Below are 20048 nucleotides of genomic sequence, written 5' to 3'. Positions count from 1 at the left end.
AGAACAAGTTTTAAACATTTTTAAAAACACTTTCAGGCTTAAAACTCAAAAAGTTAAAACATTCGAAGGCTACAAAAATTGTAGATGTTCTTATAGAAATACGTTTATTTATTTTTACTGGTATCTGCTGGTATGAAAGATTTTTCAACAATTTTTGTTTATTTATCGTTCTGTTATAGATAACAATAGTTTCTTTTTTAGTCAAAAAATAATTTGTAATAATATGATGAAAAATTTCCTACAAAAAGATATCTTAAAAAATAATAAATTAAATAAACAGCCAACGAAGAAAAGATCTCTGGAGATGAAAATAATGGATTCATATACTTAACATTGGAATATCTTCAAACAATGGTAAAATTACATACATGGATAGAATAATAGAATTTTTTATCTCAAAGTATATTTCCTGGAAATCTATACTGTACCTGACTGCATAGTAAAATTTACAAAAAATTTAACCTCAATCACATCAGTTGGTTGAGTCATTTAAAGATTCTGCATCTTATAATAATTGAAACTGTTTTAAATAAGACTCTCAAATAGGATGCAAGGTAGTGGTTTATAACAGTTCCGTAGGAAGCATTTTCATTTTGAGGGGGCAAAGTGAGAAATATAAACCGAGGGGCAGTCATGGTTTGGCCCGAGGTGAAGAAAATTGCAATTTAAGGTGTCTAGATTGCTGGAAAACGTATTTAATTAAAGGGTTTTGGTCAAACTGAAGCTATTAATTCAAGATTTTTCAAAGGTAGGGAGGGGGAGAATGCCCCTGCCCCTGCCCCCCCCCCCGGTTGCTACGGGCCTAACCTTTGCTCCATTTCTTCACTTTAGGATCGACATAGTAGAAAACAAAAGAGGAAGTATGGAACAGGTAAGGATTATAATGATTCGATTTTTATGTTTCATACTTTAAACTTGTTTTGTATATAAAGATAGGGTAGATCGTCAACTACCATTTTTAGCATGATGTCAAAAAATTCAATGTGTAATATTTTTTTGTGAAAATTTAATCTATTGTAAGACATTTTGCGCAATTTTTAACCTCATAGGTCATAAATCCAGCATTCCCCAGGTCCGTCATTTTTGAGATTTTAGCCTGAGAAAATTTGACTTTAACTCTAAATATTGCATTTTAGTGGGAAATGCACTGCCATAATGACAGACTAGGGCAAATTTCTGACCCAAACCATTTAAATTCTCCTAGAGTATTTTCAGAATACTTTCAACACCAAAAAATTTCAGGACACCATTTGAAATCATTTTTGAGATTTTAGCCTGAGAAAATTTGACTTTAACTCTAAATATTGCATTTTAGTGGGAAATGCAATACTATAATGGCAGACTTGGGCAAATTTCTGACCCAAACCATTTTGATTCTCCCAGAGTATTTTCAGAATACTTCCAAGATCCAAAGATTTCAGGACATCATTTGAAGTCATTTTTGAGATTTTAGCCCAAGAAAACCAAGTTTTAGCTTGAAATATTGGCATTTAGCATGAAAACTCAATTTCTAGGGCGCCATTATGGATTTATAGGAAGTTTTTGAAAACTCAAGATTGATTTTTCCTGGAGCTTTCTCTGAAGTGTTTCATTGCTGAAAATTTCAAGTGTGTACCTTAAATAGTTTAAAAGTTGTGGGTCCTCAAAAATGCTGCTTTCATGCATTTTGTTACCCAGAATCGGAGAAAATTTTTAGCCTGAAATTGAAACATTGGGCGATTTCGCTGGGGTTATTTTGTCTTTTTGTGTTGAATATTAGTACAAGACACCATTTAGAAACCATTTTGACCCTTTCCTGGCCTTCTATAGTCTTAAAATGGGCAAAAAATGCCATTTTTACTCATTTTTCGCAATAGTGCAAATCAAAGACCCCCTGGGGAATGCTGGATTTTTGACCTAGGAGGTTAAAAATTGCGCAAAATGTCTTACAATAGATTAAATTTTCACAAAAAAATACTACACTTTGAATTTTTTGACTTTGCCATTTGACGATCTACCCTAATAAAGATGTAAGAATTATGATTTTTGTCAAGAATCGCTTTTAAAAGGTCAAAACTTTCAGTAAAAGATTAAATACCATAAGCTGCTTTTTATTTGATCTTTTACTGAAGATATATGGAAGAATATATTTATTTAATCAAAACTTTCAACAAAACTTGTGACTGATAATTTTACTTTTGGCAGCTTTTGGCTATAAATATTATTTTTTTCAAAGAAGAGAAAGTATTCCTCCTTAAAATAAGTAAACTTAGGCAAAATTTAATGGAAAACACTGTAAAAGAGCCAAATAGTATAATCTTTTTCCAAAATAATCAAACCAAAATCCTTAAGTGCGGGGATATCAAGTCACCATAAGGGCACTAATCACCATAAGGGTAGAAGTTAAAGTTAATGTTGATGTTCTCTGTTATTACCAGGATTTTCATCCAACCGCATTGTTGGTAAGCAAAAGAAGAACAACAATACAGCGTTCAATCAATTTGCTGATTTCCAAACAAATGTGAGTTCAATTGATTTTATTTTTTGAGCGCTGCTTTTGTTGCAACCCCTTTGGTTTTTGGATTCCCCGTGTAGAAATCAAGCGGTCTTTTTGGGCATTAGGGCCATTTTGTAAATCTACTCAATTTCTGTTGAATAAAGAAGCTCTGAACGGATTTTTGTCTATTTGTATTCAAAACAGATGTAAATGCATCTTTACAAATCTTGTTAGAAATGATGTAAAAATTACTACAGTGGAGTCTACATAACTCGAACCTGCGAAGGTAACACAAATCTGTTCGAGTTTAGGAAATTTTGAGTTTTGGAGTAAGGTTTATAAGGTATTTTTAACTGAAGGGACCAATATTGTTAAGATCAAATACATGATTTTTGCTCCTAATGGAAGCTACCTGCTGCCCTAAAATGGTCAGTCAGGATAATTTTGTCCCTGACGCTCTTCTCGAGTGCCTCTCAGCAGCCTACAGTAACTAAACAGCCAATTCCTAATTTTTCGATCAAACCAAACGTATGATTGTATTTGGTTCACTTTAAACAACATAGCAATCATACGACAGTAGCGTCATACTGAAGTATTTTTACCAATGGCAATTGGCCCCCCCCCCGTTTGTTTGTTTTTCCAACCCCCTCCTTTATTAGGCACCTAGGAGTAACCTATTGAAACTAGGCTTTTATGGGCGGTTTAGCACTTGGAGGGGCTTCTCCTGCTTCATCATACAAGGTAACGTTAATGACAAAGATTTTTAATGACGTCACTCATCATGATAGGTGACTGACAAAAATAAGATCAGAAAAATTCTAGTTCAGCCCTTTTAATAGTAGCTCTTTCTGGTGCTAACGAACTAAGCAACTTGACTCTTGAAGCCCTGTACTGAGATGATTTTTTATGCAACAAAAAAGTTTGAAATGGCTGTATAATAGTCTAGTGATATACATTCCAACCTTTCTCGATGAAATCGTTCTCAATGACGGCTTTTTGCTTTTCTGTCAGAACCATTTTTTACTTCACTGTCTTTTCTCCTTGATGCAGAATTGGAATGATTTTTGAAATGAAAATCAACCAGTGTTAACGTCAATTTTACATTGCAAGGGCTTCCAACACTGCAACATCTTCTTTTCGATAAAGAACAAGAAGGGAAAAGACATAGAGCGTAGAGAGCAAAGCGAACATGATAGAATTGTAAAATCCCAATTTTCTGCGGGTTTTTTAAATTACCTTTCATAGTCTTTTGTGCATAAAACCATATCTAGTTGAGATATCTGTCTGAAATTTTCACAAATAAAGCAAAATGCTTTAAAGTTTATCTGTCTGAAATCGTAAGAAGTTTGAAAGGAAGGACGTCAAAATATTAGAATTTGAAATCATGTTAAGTTTTTTTTGGGCCACCCGGTAAATATTCAAATTTGATAAGTAGTGGTAGCCTAGATCCCAACGTTGTTTTGATCAATGATTGATATGGTGTGAAAAAAGCGCACATGTTAGTGTTTTTAGAAGCATAATTCTTTGCGGAAGTTTTTTTTAATGTTAAACCTGCTGATACAAAAAATGTTATTTTCATCACCGATTCAGTTACATGTATTTACGTTTACCAGAACTAACATTCACTGCTTGAATTACAATTATGTTGAAAAGCTGGATTATTTATGCTATGTGATCTTTGACCACCTCTCAAATGTCTATAGTAACTAATCAACCAAAGCTTAATTTTTCGATCCAACCAAACGTATATGACTGCATTCAATCCACTATAAACGACATGAATTTCATAAGACAGTATCAACATTTTGAAATATTTTACTAAAGATATTGATTGCTCTATCCAATTGTCAGCATCAGCATCAATTTGAGTCAGTTTTGATACCACTACCAAGAGCATAACGGAGAAAGGTGCTCCACATATAATATAAACAATATTGAAGATTATCAATCTATTAGAAGCCTTCTTATGTTTCTGGTAAATATTGACATCCATGCTTAGCCTTGATGGTTTTCGAAGCGTCTGCCAGAGAATTAGATTCCATATTAGACAAATGATTGTGCATAGTATTAAAATAGCTGCATAACTTAACAAGTATGCCTTTAAGCTAGTTTTTGTTTTACCAAATGAAAAACTCACAAGATATCCAAATTTAGTCATTGCAACTGAAAATACAATCTGCAAAAACCATATCCAATAGACTGTATTATTTGCTATTTTCTTCAATGGATGTTTAATTGATCGGAAACGTAATATCCCAATTGAGAATAGGTTGGCAAAATCCAAAAAAGTTATAAAGTTCCATAGCGTATCTGCTATAGACTGTTGTAAACAAACGTTGGGTAGTAAGTAGCTCACATTATAATATAAGCAAAATAATCCATTCGCCAGACCACATATAGCTGTTCCGAAGAAAAGCTTTTTATGAATAGAAAATTTTTTATTCGTCTTTAACATGCCAGCAACCATAATTGAATTGGTCAAAGTTAGGAATACGAAAAGCACTGTATCTACTGTCGTGGTATATGGTTGGTATTGATCCGTGGTAACTTTGAATTTGGCTTCCCAAGTTGTAGTGTTGTGAAGGTTTTTGGATTCAATCTCGTAAAACGCCATTAGAGTTTCTTTTGTGAAACATATCATTATTGATTATTAAGAGTATTGTCCACGTTTGATAGCTTTAATTTACATCACTTTAAGGTTCTAAAAACGGGAGTAATGACTTCCCTTGCTTTATGGTTTTGAATCGTTGTCGCAAGTGTTGTTTTTGTCAAATTTCTATTTAAAAAAAGATGAATAGATATATATCAATCCCTGTATGTAATGTAATTATTTCAGTTGTCAAGTTTCTACTTTATCGTGAACTATTTATTGCTTTACACTTCTATCAAACTCAGATTTGTTTTTAGAAAGTCATGCTTGGTAGGGAAGCAAAACCACAAACTGGCAACTTAACAAAACACTTCGAAAGGAAAACATACGTACAGAAATTACAATGAAAAATATTAATATTGAAGAGTGTTAGTGGCATAATGTCAGTCCAGTACTTTATGACCTTTAGAGTTCGATACACGAAAATATTCTTAGCTTCACCATTTTGCTAGTATATTTGTGTAGTTTCCTATAAGAAATTCAGTGTTTTGGAGTCCATATTAAGCCTTATCAAAATGTTCTTAACTTGTTCTTAGTATTCTGGCCATCACGCCTTATGTTCTTATATATGTTCTTATAAAAAAACGTATAGAACGAAGTCAAAATTTCCCCAAAACGTAAGTCAAAAACAAGTCTCGTGTAATAATAACCAGACAAACCACGTCACCAATGTGTAAGATTTAACGTTGTTTTTTTCAAGAATAATAATTTTAAAAAGTGTTTTATTGCAAAGAGCTGACAGAAAAAAAATCCCGTTCAACTAAAGAAAATTACTAATGAAAAATTTGCTAAAATCAGGCTGTCTATCTCGAAGTCGAGCTATTCAATCAAAATGTTCGTTTATTTATGAGAAATCACACCATAATAATATAATCCATAATAATCAAAAGCAATTTATTATCGATTTTTATTTCGTTCTTTGGCTCATTCATTAGAGCAACAAAGCTTAAAGCTCCTAAATGGATCAAAATAGTTTGTGTAATAGTTTCATCAAAATTGTGAATAAATTACCTGCCTGTGTGTCAAAGTAGTAACTCCTTGCTTCTTACAAGGCATACTCGTAAAAGAATACTACAGTATTGATTTGAAATTCACCTATGTAGTACTTTTATTCCTTCGACTTACTCCCAGAATAAGAGTTTAACAGATATTGGAGCAAAGATTAAGGATGAGGGAAAGCCTGATGCTTTCCACAGTTATGTAACGGTTTTCTGCCTATATTACATTTTTTGGACCTACCCCGGTGGAGGTCCTATAAATTAACCTTTGTCCGTTCGTTCGTTCGTCTGTTCGTTCGTTATTAGCTTTCCTCATGATTGGCTCATTAGTTTTTTCTGATTTTTTGCACAAAGATGCATAAATATAAACCCTCGAATGTGACGGAGCTCGATTTTCAAAAAAAAATTATTTTGGGCAAATTGGGGCCAAAAAACGGCTAAAAAACGGGTTTTTTGGACTTTGTGAAAAATTAGGTCGTTAATTTTTTCTGATTTTTTGTATGAAAGTAGGGTACCATCGTAGGTAAAAGATGGCTTAAGCGAATTCTTGCAAAAAAATTTTGTTGGCTCAAAAAACGCATGTTTATCTATAAGAATCACCATTAATAAGCATACATCAATGTTCTTAGTCAAATTACTCAATTTTTTATGAGATTTTTACTCAGGAGGGCTTACTTTTAAAGAATAATATGTGTGTTTCGACATGAAATTTTGGTTGCTTGGCGTGTTTTTATAGAAAAACTGGCCAAATTCGATATTTTTTTATAAGCACTTTATCAATTATTTAGGTATTTTGGGCAAATTAGGGCCAAAAAACGGCTAAAAATGTCTTTTTTGGACTTTGTGAAAAATTGGATCATAAATTTTTTCTGATTTTTGCAGGAAAGTAAGGTACCATCATAGGTAAAATACGGTTCAAGCAGATTTTTGCAAAAAAAATTAGTTGCCTCAAAAAACGCAGGTTTATCTATAAGAATCACTATTAATAAGCATACATCAATGTTCTTAGTCAAATTACTCAATTTTTTTTATGAGATATATGTTTTTTTTGCTCATGAGGGCTTACTTTTAAAGAATATATGTATTTAGACATGAAATTTCGGTTGTTTGGCTTGTTTTTATAGAAAAACTGGCCAAATTCGATATTTTTTTATAAGCACACTATCAATTACTTAGGTATTAGCTTTTCTCGAGATTGGCTCTTTTATTCTTTATGATCTTTTGCACAAAGATGCTTAACAATAAATCCTCGAATGTGACTGAGCTCGATTTTTGGGAAAAAAATTTTGGGGTAAATTTCAGCTAAAAAACGGCTAAAAAAAGGGTTTTTTGGACTTGTTATTTTCTAACTTTTTGCATGAAAGTAGGTAAAAGATGGCTCAAGCAGATTTTTGTATAAAAATAATTTTTCAGTTCAAAAAACGCATATTTATGATCGTGTTCAAAAAAGAATGACATAATTCAACTTTTTTAGTGATGATTTTAAAAAGCCTATAAAATGTTATATTTTGTGGCTACAGTTAAAAAAATTAATTCCCATGTCCCAAAATGACTAAAATTTCTTTTGCATTTGAAACAAAATTTCTAGTGATCTTCAGTGGCTAGTAATTAGCCTTTAAAGTGTGTGGAAGATTGTGGCTTATTTTTTGAGTGGCTAATTCTACCAACTAATTTCAAAAAGGTGTAGCAACTTCAATTTAAAAGATCAGTCACCCAAATTTTGCACAGGTTACATTGAATAATAAAATTTTGAGATTATGTGAAAAAATGTGGGCTATTGATCCCTGAAAGTGAAATAATGTGGTTAATAGACTTAAAATGCACCCAGAGACAAAAGTATTGAATAAAAAAGTCTAATCGTGGAATTTGAAAGTTTTTTGCTTGAGATGATACTTATTGAATGGTTTTGTTTTCATTTTCTAAGGATACAGCATCAGAAACGTGAATTTAAGTGGCTAAATACTCCTTGCATTGTGATGTTTGACTTGAGGAAAAACGTTTCAACAGGCATTTTACGTACTGACTTTATTCACCATGTAAAAAAGCTGTAGTTATGAAATTTTGGGATATTGTGCTAAATATGTGGCTAATTCCATCGAAATACTTTTTGTAACACTTCCTGTATGATTTTGTGTTAAAATGTGTGGCTATTTGCATACTTAGTAACTAGTAGTTTTTCTTCATTTTAAGCCTAATTCATAGATTTTCCCTGTCATGTTTTATTGCCACAATTAGTCACATATTAATTTTGAAGAAAGGCATGCAAGGCATCAAAAGAAAGCCAATGAAATTTTCGAAAATTTAGACAAGGTTATTTTTTTCACTCACGATGTGATAAAATGTGGGTAGCCTTTTTAACAATCCGGAAATTTTAGTAAGTCTTTTTAGCCACGTAGAATCACAGGGCAACTATTAGTTGATACTTTTGAATTCAGAAAGTGAAAATTTGATCTTCAAGCTATATTCTCAAACAATCCAGGTCTTTGGCATTCTTTTGTGAATGGGTGTGGCTACCATTTAAAATAAGGGCCTTTTTTCAAAAAAGTGGGAATATTAGCCGCATGATTTCACAAATTAGTAAGTAAATACTTCAAATATGTTCTATTTTTTACTAATTTTTCAAGAACACCAGATTCATTATTTTCATCACTAGTATTCATTTGCTATACTGTTTTTTTAATTATTGAAAAAATATCAATACGAGTTCGAGCCACAATTTTTCACATTTATCACTTGAAATTCGTTCACATAAGTATATCTTAGAAAAATTCAATCTGTGATCTTCAACTTTGAACCAGTTTCAAATGTGGATATTCAATATGTGCTTAATTGAGGCTATTTCAAAAAAAGATAGAAAAAGGGTAACATTAGCCTCAAAACTACACATTTTGATAAAAAAAAATTCCAGTGAATTTCTATAGTCCTAATCCACAATCCTGTATTTTCGCCTCTCTCATGAAACATTTGCTAAGAAGTTACAAGACATTATCCAAAATCAACAAAAATTGCATTTTTCCAATGTGCCATTCTTTTTTGAACAGAATCTTATCTATAAGAATCACTATTAATAAGCATACATCAATGTTCTTAAAATTACTGAATTTTTTGATGAGATATTTTTTTGCTCTCGAAGTCTTGAATATGAAAGAATATTTCAAGAGTATGAAATTTTGGTTTCTAAACGTGTTTTTTTATAAGAAACAAACGACTAATTTTAATAGATCGTCACTATTTGTGTTCTGAATGATTGTTTAATGGTCACGCTTATGGTGGGGGCGTACGGTATTTCGGTATTGCGGAAATCTTTTTTCTTCGGAATTTCGGAAATCGGGCAAAATCTCTTCGGTATTTCGGAATGCTGAAATTGTTTCGGTATCGGAAATCCATGAATTTTTGCTTCAGAATTTCGGTATTATAAAGTTTTCATCCCCCTTTTTCGGAACTCATACATGAAAAATCAAATTTGATGACAAAATAGTCAAAACGAGGAAAAATACCCCAAAAAATTGCAAGTATTTCTTTACGGAATTTCGGAAATTTTAGCAAAATTATTCGGTATTTCGGAAATCGCAAACCCCGTACGCCCCCCTTATGTAGATATCAATTATATATGTGTTAAATGCATAACCAGGTAGGTCCATAAAAGTATCACTTGTTTTTTGTAAGCATAACGTTTATAAGCATTACTTAGGCTCAAACTCGGTAAAGAATAAGCATAGTGCTAAGCTAAGCATACCTCCAAGCTGAAATACAAAAAAAAATTGTGCAGCTTTCCTAAAACGCTGACCTTTTACGGGGTAACCTTTAAAGCTGTTTTAGCTTTCTTAGACCAAAGATTTTTGCCTAATTACAAAAAAAACTAATTTTTTGAACCCAATCAATGCTCCGACTTAAAAATCCGAAATGTCCACGAACCCAAAGAAGATGAAAAAACGAAGTCTAAGCATATAAATAAGTATAAATTAAGGCTGAAAATGGAATTTGCTAAACCAACTGAGCCTCGACCCGATTTTCCCGTATGCTTATAAAAAAAGAGTGCAATCTGATTTATTTCCGCACGCCTTTATTTTCGCGCCTCTAAACTTTTCGAGCAAGTTCGAGCAGTTATGCGCACCTTGTGAAAATGGGATATTTACGCAACCTTTAATTTTCGCGCATCTTTTATTCTGAGATATTTTTAAGTGTTTTTGGTAGGTGATAATTCCTGCACATTTATAGTGATTACTACTTCGAGTGTAGCGAATGCGCGAAAATAGAACATTTATAAATTGCCCGAAAATTAATGTGATTAAAGTCGGGTACTTTAACTAAAATCAAAGTCATGATATTTGAAAAAAAAAAGGAAATTCCAACGAAATCTTACAACCACAAACGATTTGGAAGCGCTCCAAATTAGGTTGGACGGGTAGAGTTTTAACTCTGAGTTTTAACGCTAGACTTAAGACTTAAGAATATAGCCTGGAAGTCTATAAACCCCTCCCGAATTGAAATATTCGAATAAATTTATGAATTTGCCCAAAAGCGACTTTTTTGCCCTAACTTTAAATTGCTAAAAACGAGGAATTAACCAAAATTCCCAATATTTTTCGACCCTCATTGTATTTACAAATCTTGGTGATAGCCAGAACCTTTATTTATGATTTCCCTGTCTGATTTAAAATAAAACCTGTCTGCCAAATAAAAAAGGTTAATCTGATATCGTTTTGATAGCCGAAACCGTCCCTTGCTCTGAAAGAATAAATTATAGTTTTCTTTTGAAATACGAAGAATCGCATACTTTTCGACGTGTATAATATCCTTTCATATATCGAAAGTCTGATTAAATATTTCATTTTCTCATCTCAACAACAATTATCAATTTCATTATCAAAATCCAGACTGTTTACTATTTCAATTTATAATTTTCACAGTTGCTCCCATCTAGGGGAGTTCTAAACATCGACCAGAAATGACGATCACGACCGGCGACGATAACCGGCGACCATAACCGGCGACCAGATAAATTTGGGTTATCGAGTTTATCTGCTCTTTCCACCGTAGAGAATGTTTAAATCAAGTCCTCAGAATACTAAAAAGTGACCTCTGAAGTAACAAGTCATTTTCTTGACAAAGTGACACTATTTGACAAAAATATTGACAGGGCCATTAAAAGTGTCTGTAAGCTTTGTTGAACTGAATATTTTAATTATGCTGAGTGAGATGTCTTTAGTATGAATAGATAGAACTTGTCAGTAGGAAGAAATTGGGAAGGTCAGTTTTAGAAATATGAATCTAATCAATATTCTATTGTCTTTAATTTATGCTGACAAAATGATTAATTTCGACAGAAATAACAATCTGATGATGAAATACAAAGCTTCTCAAACCAATTTCCCTCTAATTATTTTGATGCTGATAATACAAAAGGATAGAAAGTGACAACATAATCAAGCTCCAAGAGCGTCGAAATGGTTGGTCGCCGGTCGTGTTCGCCATTTCTGGTCGATGTTTAGAAACTCCTTCCCTAGTTGCGGGATGACTAGTGGCGGTGAAAAAGACACCTTGTACAGCGACACTTCCCGTTTCTTATTTTGTCTAAGTACCCCTGGATTTGTTCCCGTTTCAGCATCTTTAATCCAGATCATTTTACTCTAACCCATGGCTACAGTAGCAGTAGTATTAACTGAGTAAAAACTTGACAAAGCAGCTCAGCAAGCTTCTCATAATACTCTAATCTTGACTTTACTTTTCACAAACAAAACCCACTCTTTTCTTTTCACAGAACAATGAAACGATTGACATTGGTCACTTTTCATCCTCTTCTTCTTCTGATTCTGATAATGATGATGGGGGCTTTGGTAATGCTGTGAAGTCTTACAGCCGTGTTGGAGGCAGAAGATCTTATGATTCTAAAAATTCTCTCAATCAAAGGTATTGTTGTATTGTTGTAGTATTTAAATCTAACGTAATAATGGAAACTGAAAGACTCTAGTTAATGTATTTGGTTTCTATCCCCTCTAAACTACCCTCTCAAAAAACATTTTCGCCATCCGCCAAATTAAGTTCCCGCAAAGATTCTTCCTTTAAGGTAGTACAGTTCTTTAACAATTAGATTCAGTCGTTCATTTTCCTGTTGTTTCTTAGGACAAGCAACGCCGTCAAAGGCAGACAAACCAATAGGAAGGTAAGTATGAAAGATGCAACATTTTGTAAAGTTATTTGGTTGAGAATTGAAACACCAAAACGAGGCAAAGAATTTTGGCAGTCTAGAGACGTCAGATTTGTTTTGAAGTTGGTACACTTGTTCTGGAATGTTTGAGAAAATAATAAATACTTTTTGTGTCACCAACTGAAACTTTCGCACGTTCGAACTACAGTCGTCAACTCTCTCTAGTTCGAACATCTATCATTCGAATCTTTCTGTAATTTGAACTAAAACATTGGTCCCCACAGCTTAAAAGTGGGTTAAATTACATTCTGTTATTCGAATCTTTCTCTAATTCAAGGAGAATCTTTGATCCCTTGAAGATCGAATTAGAGAGAGAGTAAATATTTCCTCCATTCAGGCATTCAATGAAAGTATAAGTCAATTTCGTCAACTTACGACCACGACAAGCGATCATGACGACATCAGCAACGATGACGATGTTGATGGATGCGACACTGCTGTCGAGGAAGAAGGTTTGTTTCAAATGCACTCTTTTTAAAGTGCTTCTAGGCTGCGCGCATCTTCTCTGATATGTTTTGATATATGGGCTGCGTCGTGTATAAAATTCTCGTCCCAGAGTTTTAGAAACTTGATAAGCTTGATTAATACTGTTTTATGTGAGAGATCTATAAATCTCATTAAATTAAAATTAAAATGTGAATGGTTAAGATGTTAAAATACTATCATTGGATTTCTGAAGTTTTTTAAGAAAATTGAAACAGGTTACCCCAAAATTGGGGTTACTCTCGGACGGGAATTCTATGCACGATACGCATCCCCTATTATATAAAAATTAATTCTGGGAATGCGCGAAGCCTAAAGTGTTTCAAGAAAGGAGTTCTAAAACTGTTACAGTAAAAATACAGTATGTATGGGTCTTATCAAGTTTTTTATTTCAAAGAGTTATTATTCTAAACATAAGCAAAATATACCTAGCCAACCTAACTTTGGCCCATGAAAATTCCAAAAATAGGTCTTTCCTATTATAGACTGGTACACGAGCCGGGAAGTATCTTTTTAATAACTTTTTTGCCGTTTTTCTTGTTCCTTATGATATTCAGAATATTTTAAGTTCCTTTGTCACCAATCTTTTTAATGCCAAATATAGGCTATCTGAAATGTCCTACTCATCATTTTCGAAATAAAAACTGATAATTTTTTCTTTCTCGTGATATAGATCACTTTCGTTTTCTCACATTTTACAGCAGCTATGAACAAGCATTTTATTTTTTATTTATACATTATTAGTTAGATGTTTGTACTCAGCTAACTCCGAAATCGGACACAATTCAGTGAAATTTATCGGTAGGTATAGATTATACCCACAACCTACCACTTACCAAGGGGTATATTATCACCGAGTTTCCTCATGGATCTTGAAATGTAAAATATCTTGGTTTGCTTATTTTCAGATGCTTTTTCAGAAGTTGAAATCGATGAAACTTTTGAAGAAACACAACATGATTCTCAAAGATCAAGAGTATGCTTTTTCACTTTCGTGAAAGGAATTGTAGTTTTCAATTTTCCCGAACATTTATTTATACTCATCATTGTCCAGCTTTCTCAAATCAACAGAAAATGTGAGAGCTCAGCTGAAGTACGTAATTCAGTTCGGTTGCTTGTCATTTCACATCCGAGACTTTCCATAGACTGGGAGTCGTTTATAATCCGTGTAATACGGATGTTATATGATAATACAAACCTTAAAAAATAGCCCGGGAAAAAATAGGTCAAACCTTGACACTTAAGGGCTAGAAAACATCACAGATTCCTTCGGGCTAGTAGGCGTGCTTTCGTTGAAAAGTTTTCCGTATTTCGGTAGGAAATTCCACCGAGACATTACAATAGAATCTCAGCGCTCGACCAACAAGAAGCTTTGCGACTTTTCGAAAACAATAGCAACAATAATTTTTTGTCATATCCACCTGTTTTTGCATGAAAGCTCAAAGCATGTCATCTAGCCCCTTGAGCTTTACAGAAATCTGTGGAAGACACTCCGTTGTTCTTGTAATGTGAATGAGTTGGACGACATGAGCGGACACGCCTTTTTACAGAAATAGTCGATTCCGTTTCCATTATGATTATAGAAAGCGACAATCAGAGAGGACGAATCTTCAGACTGTGAACAAACTAATGAAAAGAAGGTAATTTTCTCTACACGTTTTTTTAACGAACAAACTAGTCTTTATAAGAACATGGTTTTGTGGTCTCTAAAACACTCAATGTCTTAGGAAAATGGATAAAAATGCTAACAAAATGGTGAAAATAAGAACACGTTTAGAACATTTTAGGCTTGCAACTCCAAATATTTTGGATGTTCTTATAAAAAAGCATGTATTTCATTTTTAATTGGACACGTAAAATTGATCGAAAATAATACAGCTTCAATTTCGAGTAGTGCATTGGTTATAACCGATACGAGGACGGCTAAAGCCTGCGTACTGTATTCTTGATGGCTGGAACAAATTGTACAAAAGGAAGTTATAGAGAGCATTTTGGGTTTGATGATTTTATATTTTCAAAATGAAATTATTTGATGTTTAGACGCGTTGACGTTTGATGGCTTGTTCAAAGTCTTCATTTTCATCATCACTATCGCCATACTCAACATTTAACAAAGATTTTCTCTTCATTCCTTTTGAGCTGTTTGATTCAACACCGTTCAGGGTTTTAGTGACAATGTCGGTTAGTGTGAAGAACGTGTTGGTGTAGCTCTTTCCTACTGAATAAACGTCTGTTGAGATTTTCAATTTGATGAGCTGGTCAGCCAAATCATTAAAGGCTTTGTCATCTACTCTTTTGAAGACCGTTGCTTCACTATTATCAACACTATAGATTTTATCTTTATTTAAATCGTTCATGTTTTGGCGTTTCACTTTGATAGCAGCACGAGCCTCAGTAAAAGGTTGAGATTTGAGAACGGCGTTCTTGTATGAAGCTTTCAGAACACGATGGTACAACTTCAAATTGATTCGAGAACGTCCAGTGTTCAACTTCTTGATGTTTGAATTCTCCAATGCAAATGCCATTGCACGAGGATTCTTGGATTTTCCGATTTGATGAAATTCATCTCGGGATTCAATTTTTGAATGCAAATCAACAACTGATTTGCGTTTATTGGTGAAAACTTTTGCACGTGTATGATTTCAACCTTTGTCTCAGAATCAATCTTGAACAAAGATTTCCTCAAAACATTCGAACTTTCACCAAAGACTTTCATTTTACTCAAAATACACATTTTTGCAAAACTTTCTGCGACTGCTTTCGACAGAAAAATATTCAAAATAACTTCGAATTCAAATTGACGTCAAATATTTATTTCATTTGAAGCACAATGACGTTGATTTAATATTGTAATACAAAGTTTCGTTACACCTTTTAGTCTGTCACTGCAATGAGACCTCTGTCTTTGCTCATTAATTGCTTTGGCTGATAACACATTTTCCATGAATATCTACAATGGCCGAAACATATTGAGATTTTTTTTGAGATTTTAAAAGTTTTTTAGAATCCCAAAGTTCAGGATAAAGTAGCGATTTCAGCATTTACTTTAGGCGTACAAACTTTCGCGAGGTTTTTACGACATTTAATTTCGCGAATTCGAGGAAAAAATGTTTTTCGCGAGCATAAACTTTCGTGAATCGTTGGATAAAAATGAGAACTTTCGAATAAAAATTGTCTTAAAAGTGAAAAATACTCCTTAAATCCGCTAAAGACGGTTGCTCTTCGACTTTAAAATAACATTAAAGGATAATGATATGCCGAAAATTTTATATTTATTACGATTTCGAGGTTCGCGAGCATAAAATTCTGTTAAGAATTTTTAAAAACATTGGCGAAAAAGGCCAAAATTCGCGTTTTCAAGTTTCTGCTTGCGAAAGTTTGTACGCCTGTGTACTTTATTTTATTGAATATTTAGATTTTTCTATTTGCTTCTAGGCTTCACTTAGCCAACTAGAGCATTTACTAGTTCTTTGATCCTGAGATCCTAAGGTATTGTGTGTAATTTCAAAACTTTATACTTCAAGTTAAAGCACGGAATTCCTATTTTCCTCGAATATTACGACCATGAGTGTACTTTTCTCGGCAATATGGAGGCGAATCGGATCGCGTACGAAAATTTTACATTCCCTAAAAGACTTTAGTGAAATTTGAAAGCTGATATGAAAATTAAAATGGGTCAGCAAAAGATTGGTTCAGAGATTCCTCAATAATATTTTAAAATTTTGAAATTTTCTCTTAGAATCAAGACATCCGACAACGACAGTTGGAACAAGCAAAACCAACTAATACCAACACCAGTATCAATAAGAATAACCAAGCCATAGCATCCTCGTCTACTCAAGACATCATTGATGATCCTACTCCTTCACCAAGTCAAGGGGTTCAAGCGTTTTCGGTTGATTCTGTATGTTCATACATTTAAAAAAAATTTGTACTGTCTATTATGTACGCATCCAAAGGATATAAATCATGTCAATAGGTAGCCTGTACCACCCAGCCCACAGGTGTTTTTTATATTTTGAAAAAACTTGTCGCGTTATCTTTTCAGTCAGCGAAGAAGAGTTTGGTACAGGCTAGTCAATAGGACCCAAGACAGATTTTCCATCCCATTTTGGTTTACAGAAGAAATAGAATTCGGTTAAATTCTTTGCATACGTTTTCTATACGTTATAAGAATCAGCAAACTCATTTTTTTCACTCAGCTTAGAAATCACAAAATGCTTTTTTTCTTTACTTTTAAAATGCAATAAGATGACTAAAAAGTTTCTCATTCAGATTAATGTTCAATTCTCAATTTGTTCTTATAAAAAGCTAGTTTGTAGGTATGAAGACATTCTTTTACACTACCGACAGCCTTCAGAATCACCAAGAAACAACCCAGTATCTCAATGTATTGATGACGATCCTGATGGAGACACACAAGATGAATCAATGATTGCTCCAAAACTGAGTCCTATCAAAAACAAAAGACCTGTAAAGTAAACGTTTTGATAGTCATTACTATATACCAACAGGGTTATTAGGGTAATTTAAATTCAAGAGTAAGGAAAAAATGCCTAAAATTTAGGACCCTTATCATAATTTTTCCTTTCATTGTAACCTTGAGGGGGAAACTAGACCATTTTTATAACTCTTAGTGGAATGTTGAAGTTCCAAGAAGGCACCCTTAAGAATAGCATATAGCCATAACACTCCATTTACCAAAGTGCCTCCCTCCTCTGGACTTTGTCTGAGTGTCCTGGAGATCGGTGGTTGATGGATGTTGAAAAAACACGGGGCATCTTATATAAAACACTAGATGGAGCTACTCTCTCCCTGGTTGAAACAAACCAATGCGTGATGTTAGTAGGCCACTGTCTCGCATCCTCGTCTCCCGCCATGCCAGTTGTTTGTTCTAATTGAACAGACTAACTTTTAGTATTCCCGATAAGAAAATAAGGACCATGACCTATCTCTATAGTACCATGAAATCTAATACTAAATATAATTATTGATTTCTGAAATATTATTATAAAATATCATTTCGTAGAGGTCAATAGACCTGTGAAATATAATTCCATGAGTAATTCCTTTTAGAGGGGGGTTGGTTGAACGAATTAGAGTACTGCAGCGAAGACAACAATCGGATTTGACCTTTTGGAAGCACCATAATAACAGTAAGGCTTCTTTTGAAACTTGTTATAAACTGTTATGCTCTCATGACCCGGGGAGGAGAGCTATGCACAATATTGTGCTGGAATGTGGGTGGTAAAGGGTAGACTTTTTTACTTCCCCAAGTCTCTCTAAGGGTTACAAAAACAAAACAAAAAATAAAAAAAAGTCATAATATTATCTGGACGGACTGGGATTTCCCCTTTTCGGTGCTCTTCAGGGATACAAAAACCATTAAATCTAAAAGATCTCTAAAGATAGGCAAATTTTTCGAAAATTATCCCTCTAGGGGTCACTTTTTCGCCGACATTCTTCAATCCAAGTGCTCCCTCGTTTTTATGAAAACTAATATCGCGGGTAGAAATTTCTGAAACCACGCTGTGCATTTTGTTGCAACAACTTGTCTCGCGTACATAGAATCAAAGGTGTCTGGGAATATTAAAAGAGGAATTCCTACAATCATAAGGAACTCTTTTAACTTGTAAAGGAAACAAATATCCTACTCAGACACTTGATCAGCTAAGGTTTATCAAAAAACAAGACAAATCATATTGAAACTTTTGGAGAGTACAACCAGCGTAGTTGTATATTTAGCATTATTATATACCTGTAGGCAAAAACAGCCATTGAATAATTCCTGATATACCATGGCTATTATACCACGGTAGAATTTTTTTTTCAAATTTTGCTTTCAAAGTTTGAGTTTTTTTGTTGCTCTTGTTGTTGCTCATTAAAATAAATCTATTGTCAATTTCATAAGCAAATTTTATGAATCAAAGTAATTAAGAAAATCATTAAAAAAGAAAAACATTCGAACGTTCGATTATGGTAGTGTTTTAAGTGAAACGTTCCCGCTATTGACATAATTAATGTTTAATTTTTGCCTCTAGGTATATAATAAAACATATATTCCATAGGTTTTCGTTGGTTATTGGATTTATTAACCCTCGGTGATGTATATTCAACTCGGCTTCGCCTCGTTGAATATTACATCACCTCGGGTTAATAAATCTCAATAACCAACTTTTACCCATTGAATATCTGCTTAGTATACCCCCGAAAATAACTTTATAGTTTTGCTAAATGACTGCTTTTGCCCCTTGGCCGCCGACTTCAATTTTTGGTGAGCCAAAAGAGCTAAACACTGTTTACTGCCAAATGTTCCAGGGCTGGTTCAAGCATTTGTTTTAACAAAGTAGCGGCCGTAGCATAAAAGTAGGGCATCTGGCTACGGCGCGCAAGGTCGTGGGTTCGACCCCTAAGATTCCCAAAATGGTACGTGGTGCCTCTCTGCTTGATGCTCAACACACAGATATCTGTAAAGCCCGAAGTTTTCGGAGCGTGAGATAAAAAAAAGTAGGCGGCAAATGCTATTTCGCATCTCTCAAACCAGTGAAATTGCTTGTCGTCACGTGATTTCTTTGGTAGGAAATCCTACCAAAACTTGCTTCACTTTTCAAGGCCGCGGATCTAGCCCTTCGGGCTTTACAGATATGTGGCTCAACACCTAAAGAGACGGATCAAGGGTAAGTGGAGAAATCCATGGAAAGGAGTGGCGCCCTCCCCTACCTTCGGGTAGACATGTAGAGAAAAGGGAACCTTCGGGTTGCTCTCGACTGCTATCGCAAACTTACTTTACTTAATTCAATAAATAATCTGTTTCACTTTTTACCTACAAAAAGAGAATGAAAGCCGAACCGTTGAAGAAACATTTCAAACACAAGTTCTATCCGTTCAAAGCTCATATGGTATCACAGCTATCTCTTGTAGTATGAAAGACGATATTGAAGTAACTCTCCTCATACCTGATGATATGTTCAAAGATATGGGAATAAATGAACGATCCAAGTTGGCCGTCCATCCCCCATGGTAAGTATAATAGCAAGTTTATGTATTTGCATTTTTGAGGACAGTAGAGTGACTAAAGCGATTTGGAATAAACCACAGTTTTGAACCGCAAAATCGAGGACAGTAAAAGTGCTGATTTACCGTCGTCCTCAGTCAATCAGGATCTAGTTAAATAGGAAGCTAACTGTTTCCGTCACAGGCAAAGTCCGTGGGCAAAGACTCTCTAAAAAGAGA

General features: G+C 33.9%; 1 protein-coding gene across 1 annotated transcript; it reads left to right on the top strand.

Annotated features, from left to right (window-relative positions):
- The first annotated feature begins 209 nt into the window (after positions 1-209).
- On the top strand, positions 210-19839 carry LOC136821220 (uncharacterized protein DDB_G0284311-like). The gene is made up of 12 exons (XM_067077453.1): positions 210-354; positions 832-871; positions 2418-2500; positions 11886-12034; positions 12248-12287; positions 12670-12784; positions 13724-13791; positions 14399-14455; positions 16555-16719; positions 17169-17293; positions 17892-17971; positions 19649-19839. The coding sequence occupies exons 1-12, from the start codon at positions 352-354 to the stop codon at positions 19837-19839; spliced, it is 1116 nt and encodes a 371-aa protein (XP_066933554.1). The 5' UTR covers positions 210-351.
- The last annotated feature ends 209 nt before the right edge of the window (positions 19840-20048 follow it).

This window comes from Clytia hemisphaerica, unplaced genomic scaffold (assembly GCF_902728285.1).
Source record: "Clytia hemisphaerica strain Z4C2 unplaced genomic scaffold, Clytia hemisphaerica genome assembly, whole genome shotgun sequence".
NCBI classification, from domain to species: domain Eukaryota; kingdom Metazoa; phylum Cnidaria; class Hydrozoa; order Leptothecata; family Clytiidae; genus Clytia; species Clytia hemisphaerica.
The sequence above is the reverse complement of the archived record's forward strand: the minus strand, read 5'-3'. Positions and strand labels throughout refer to the sequence as shown.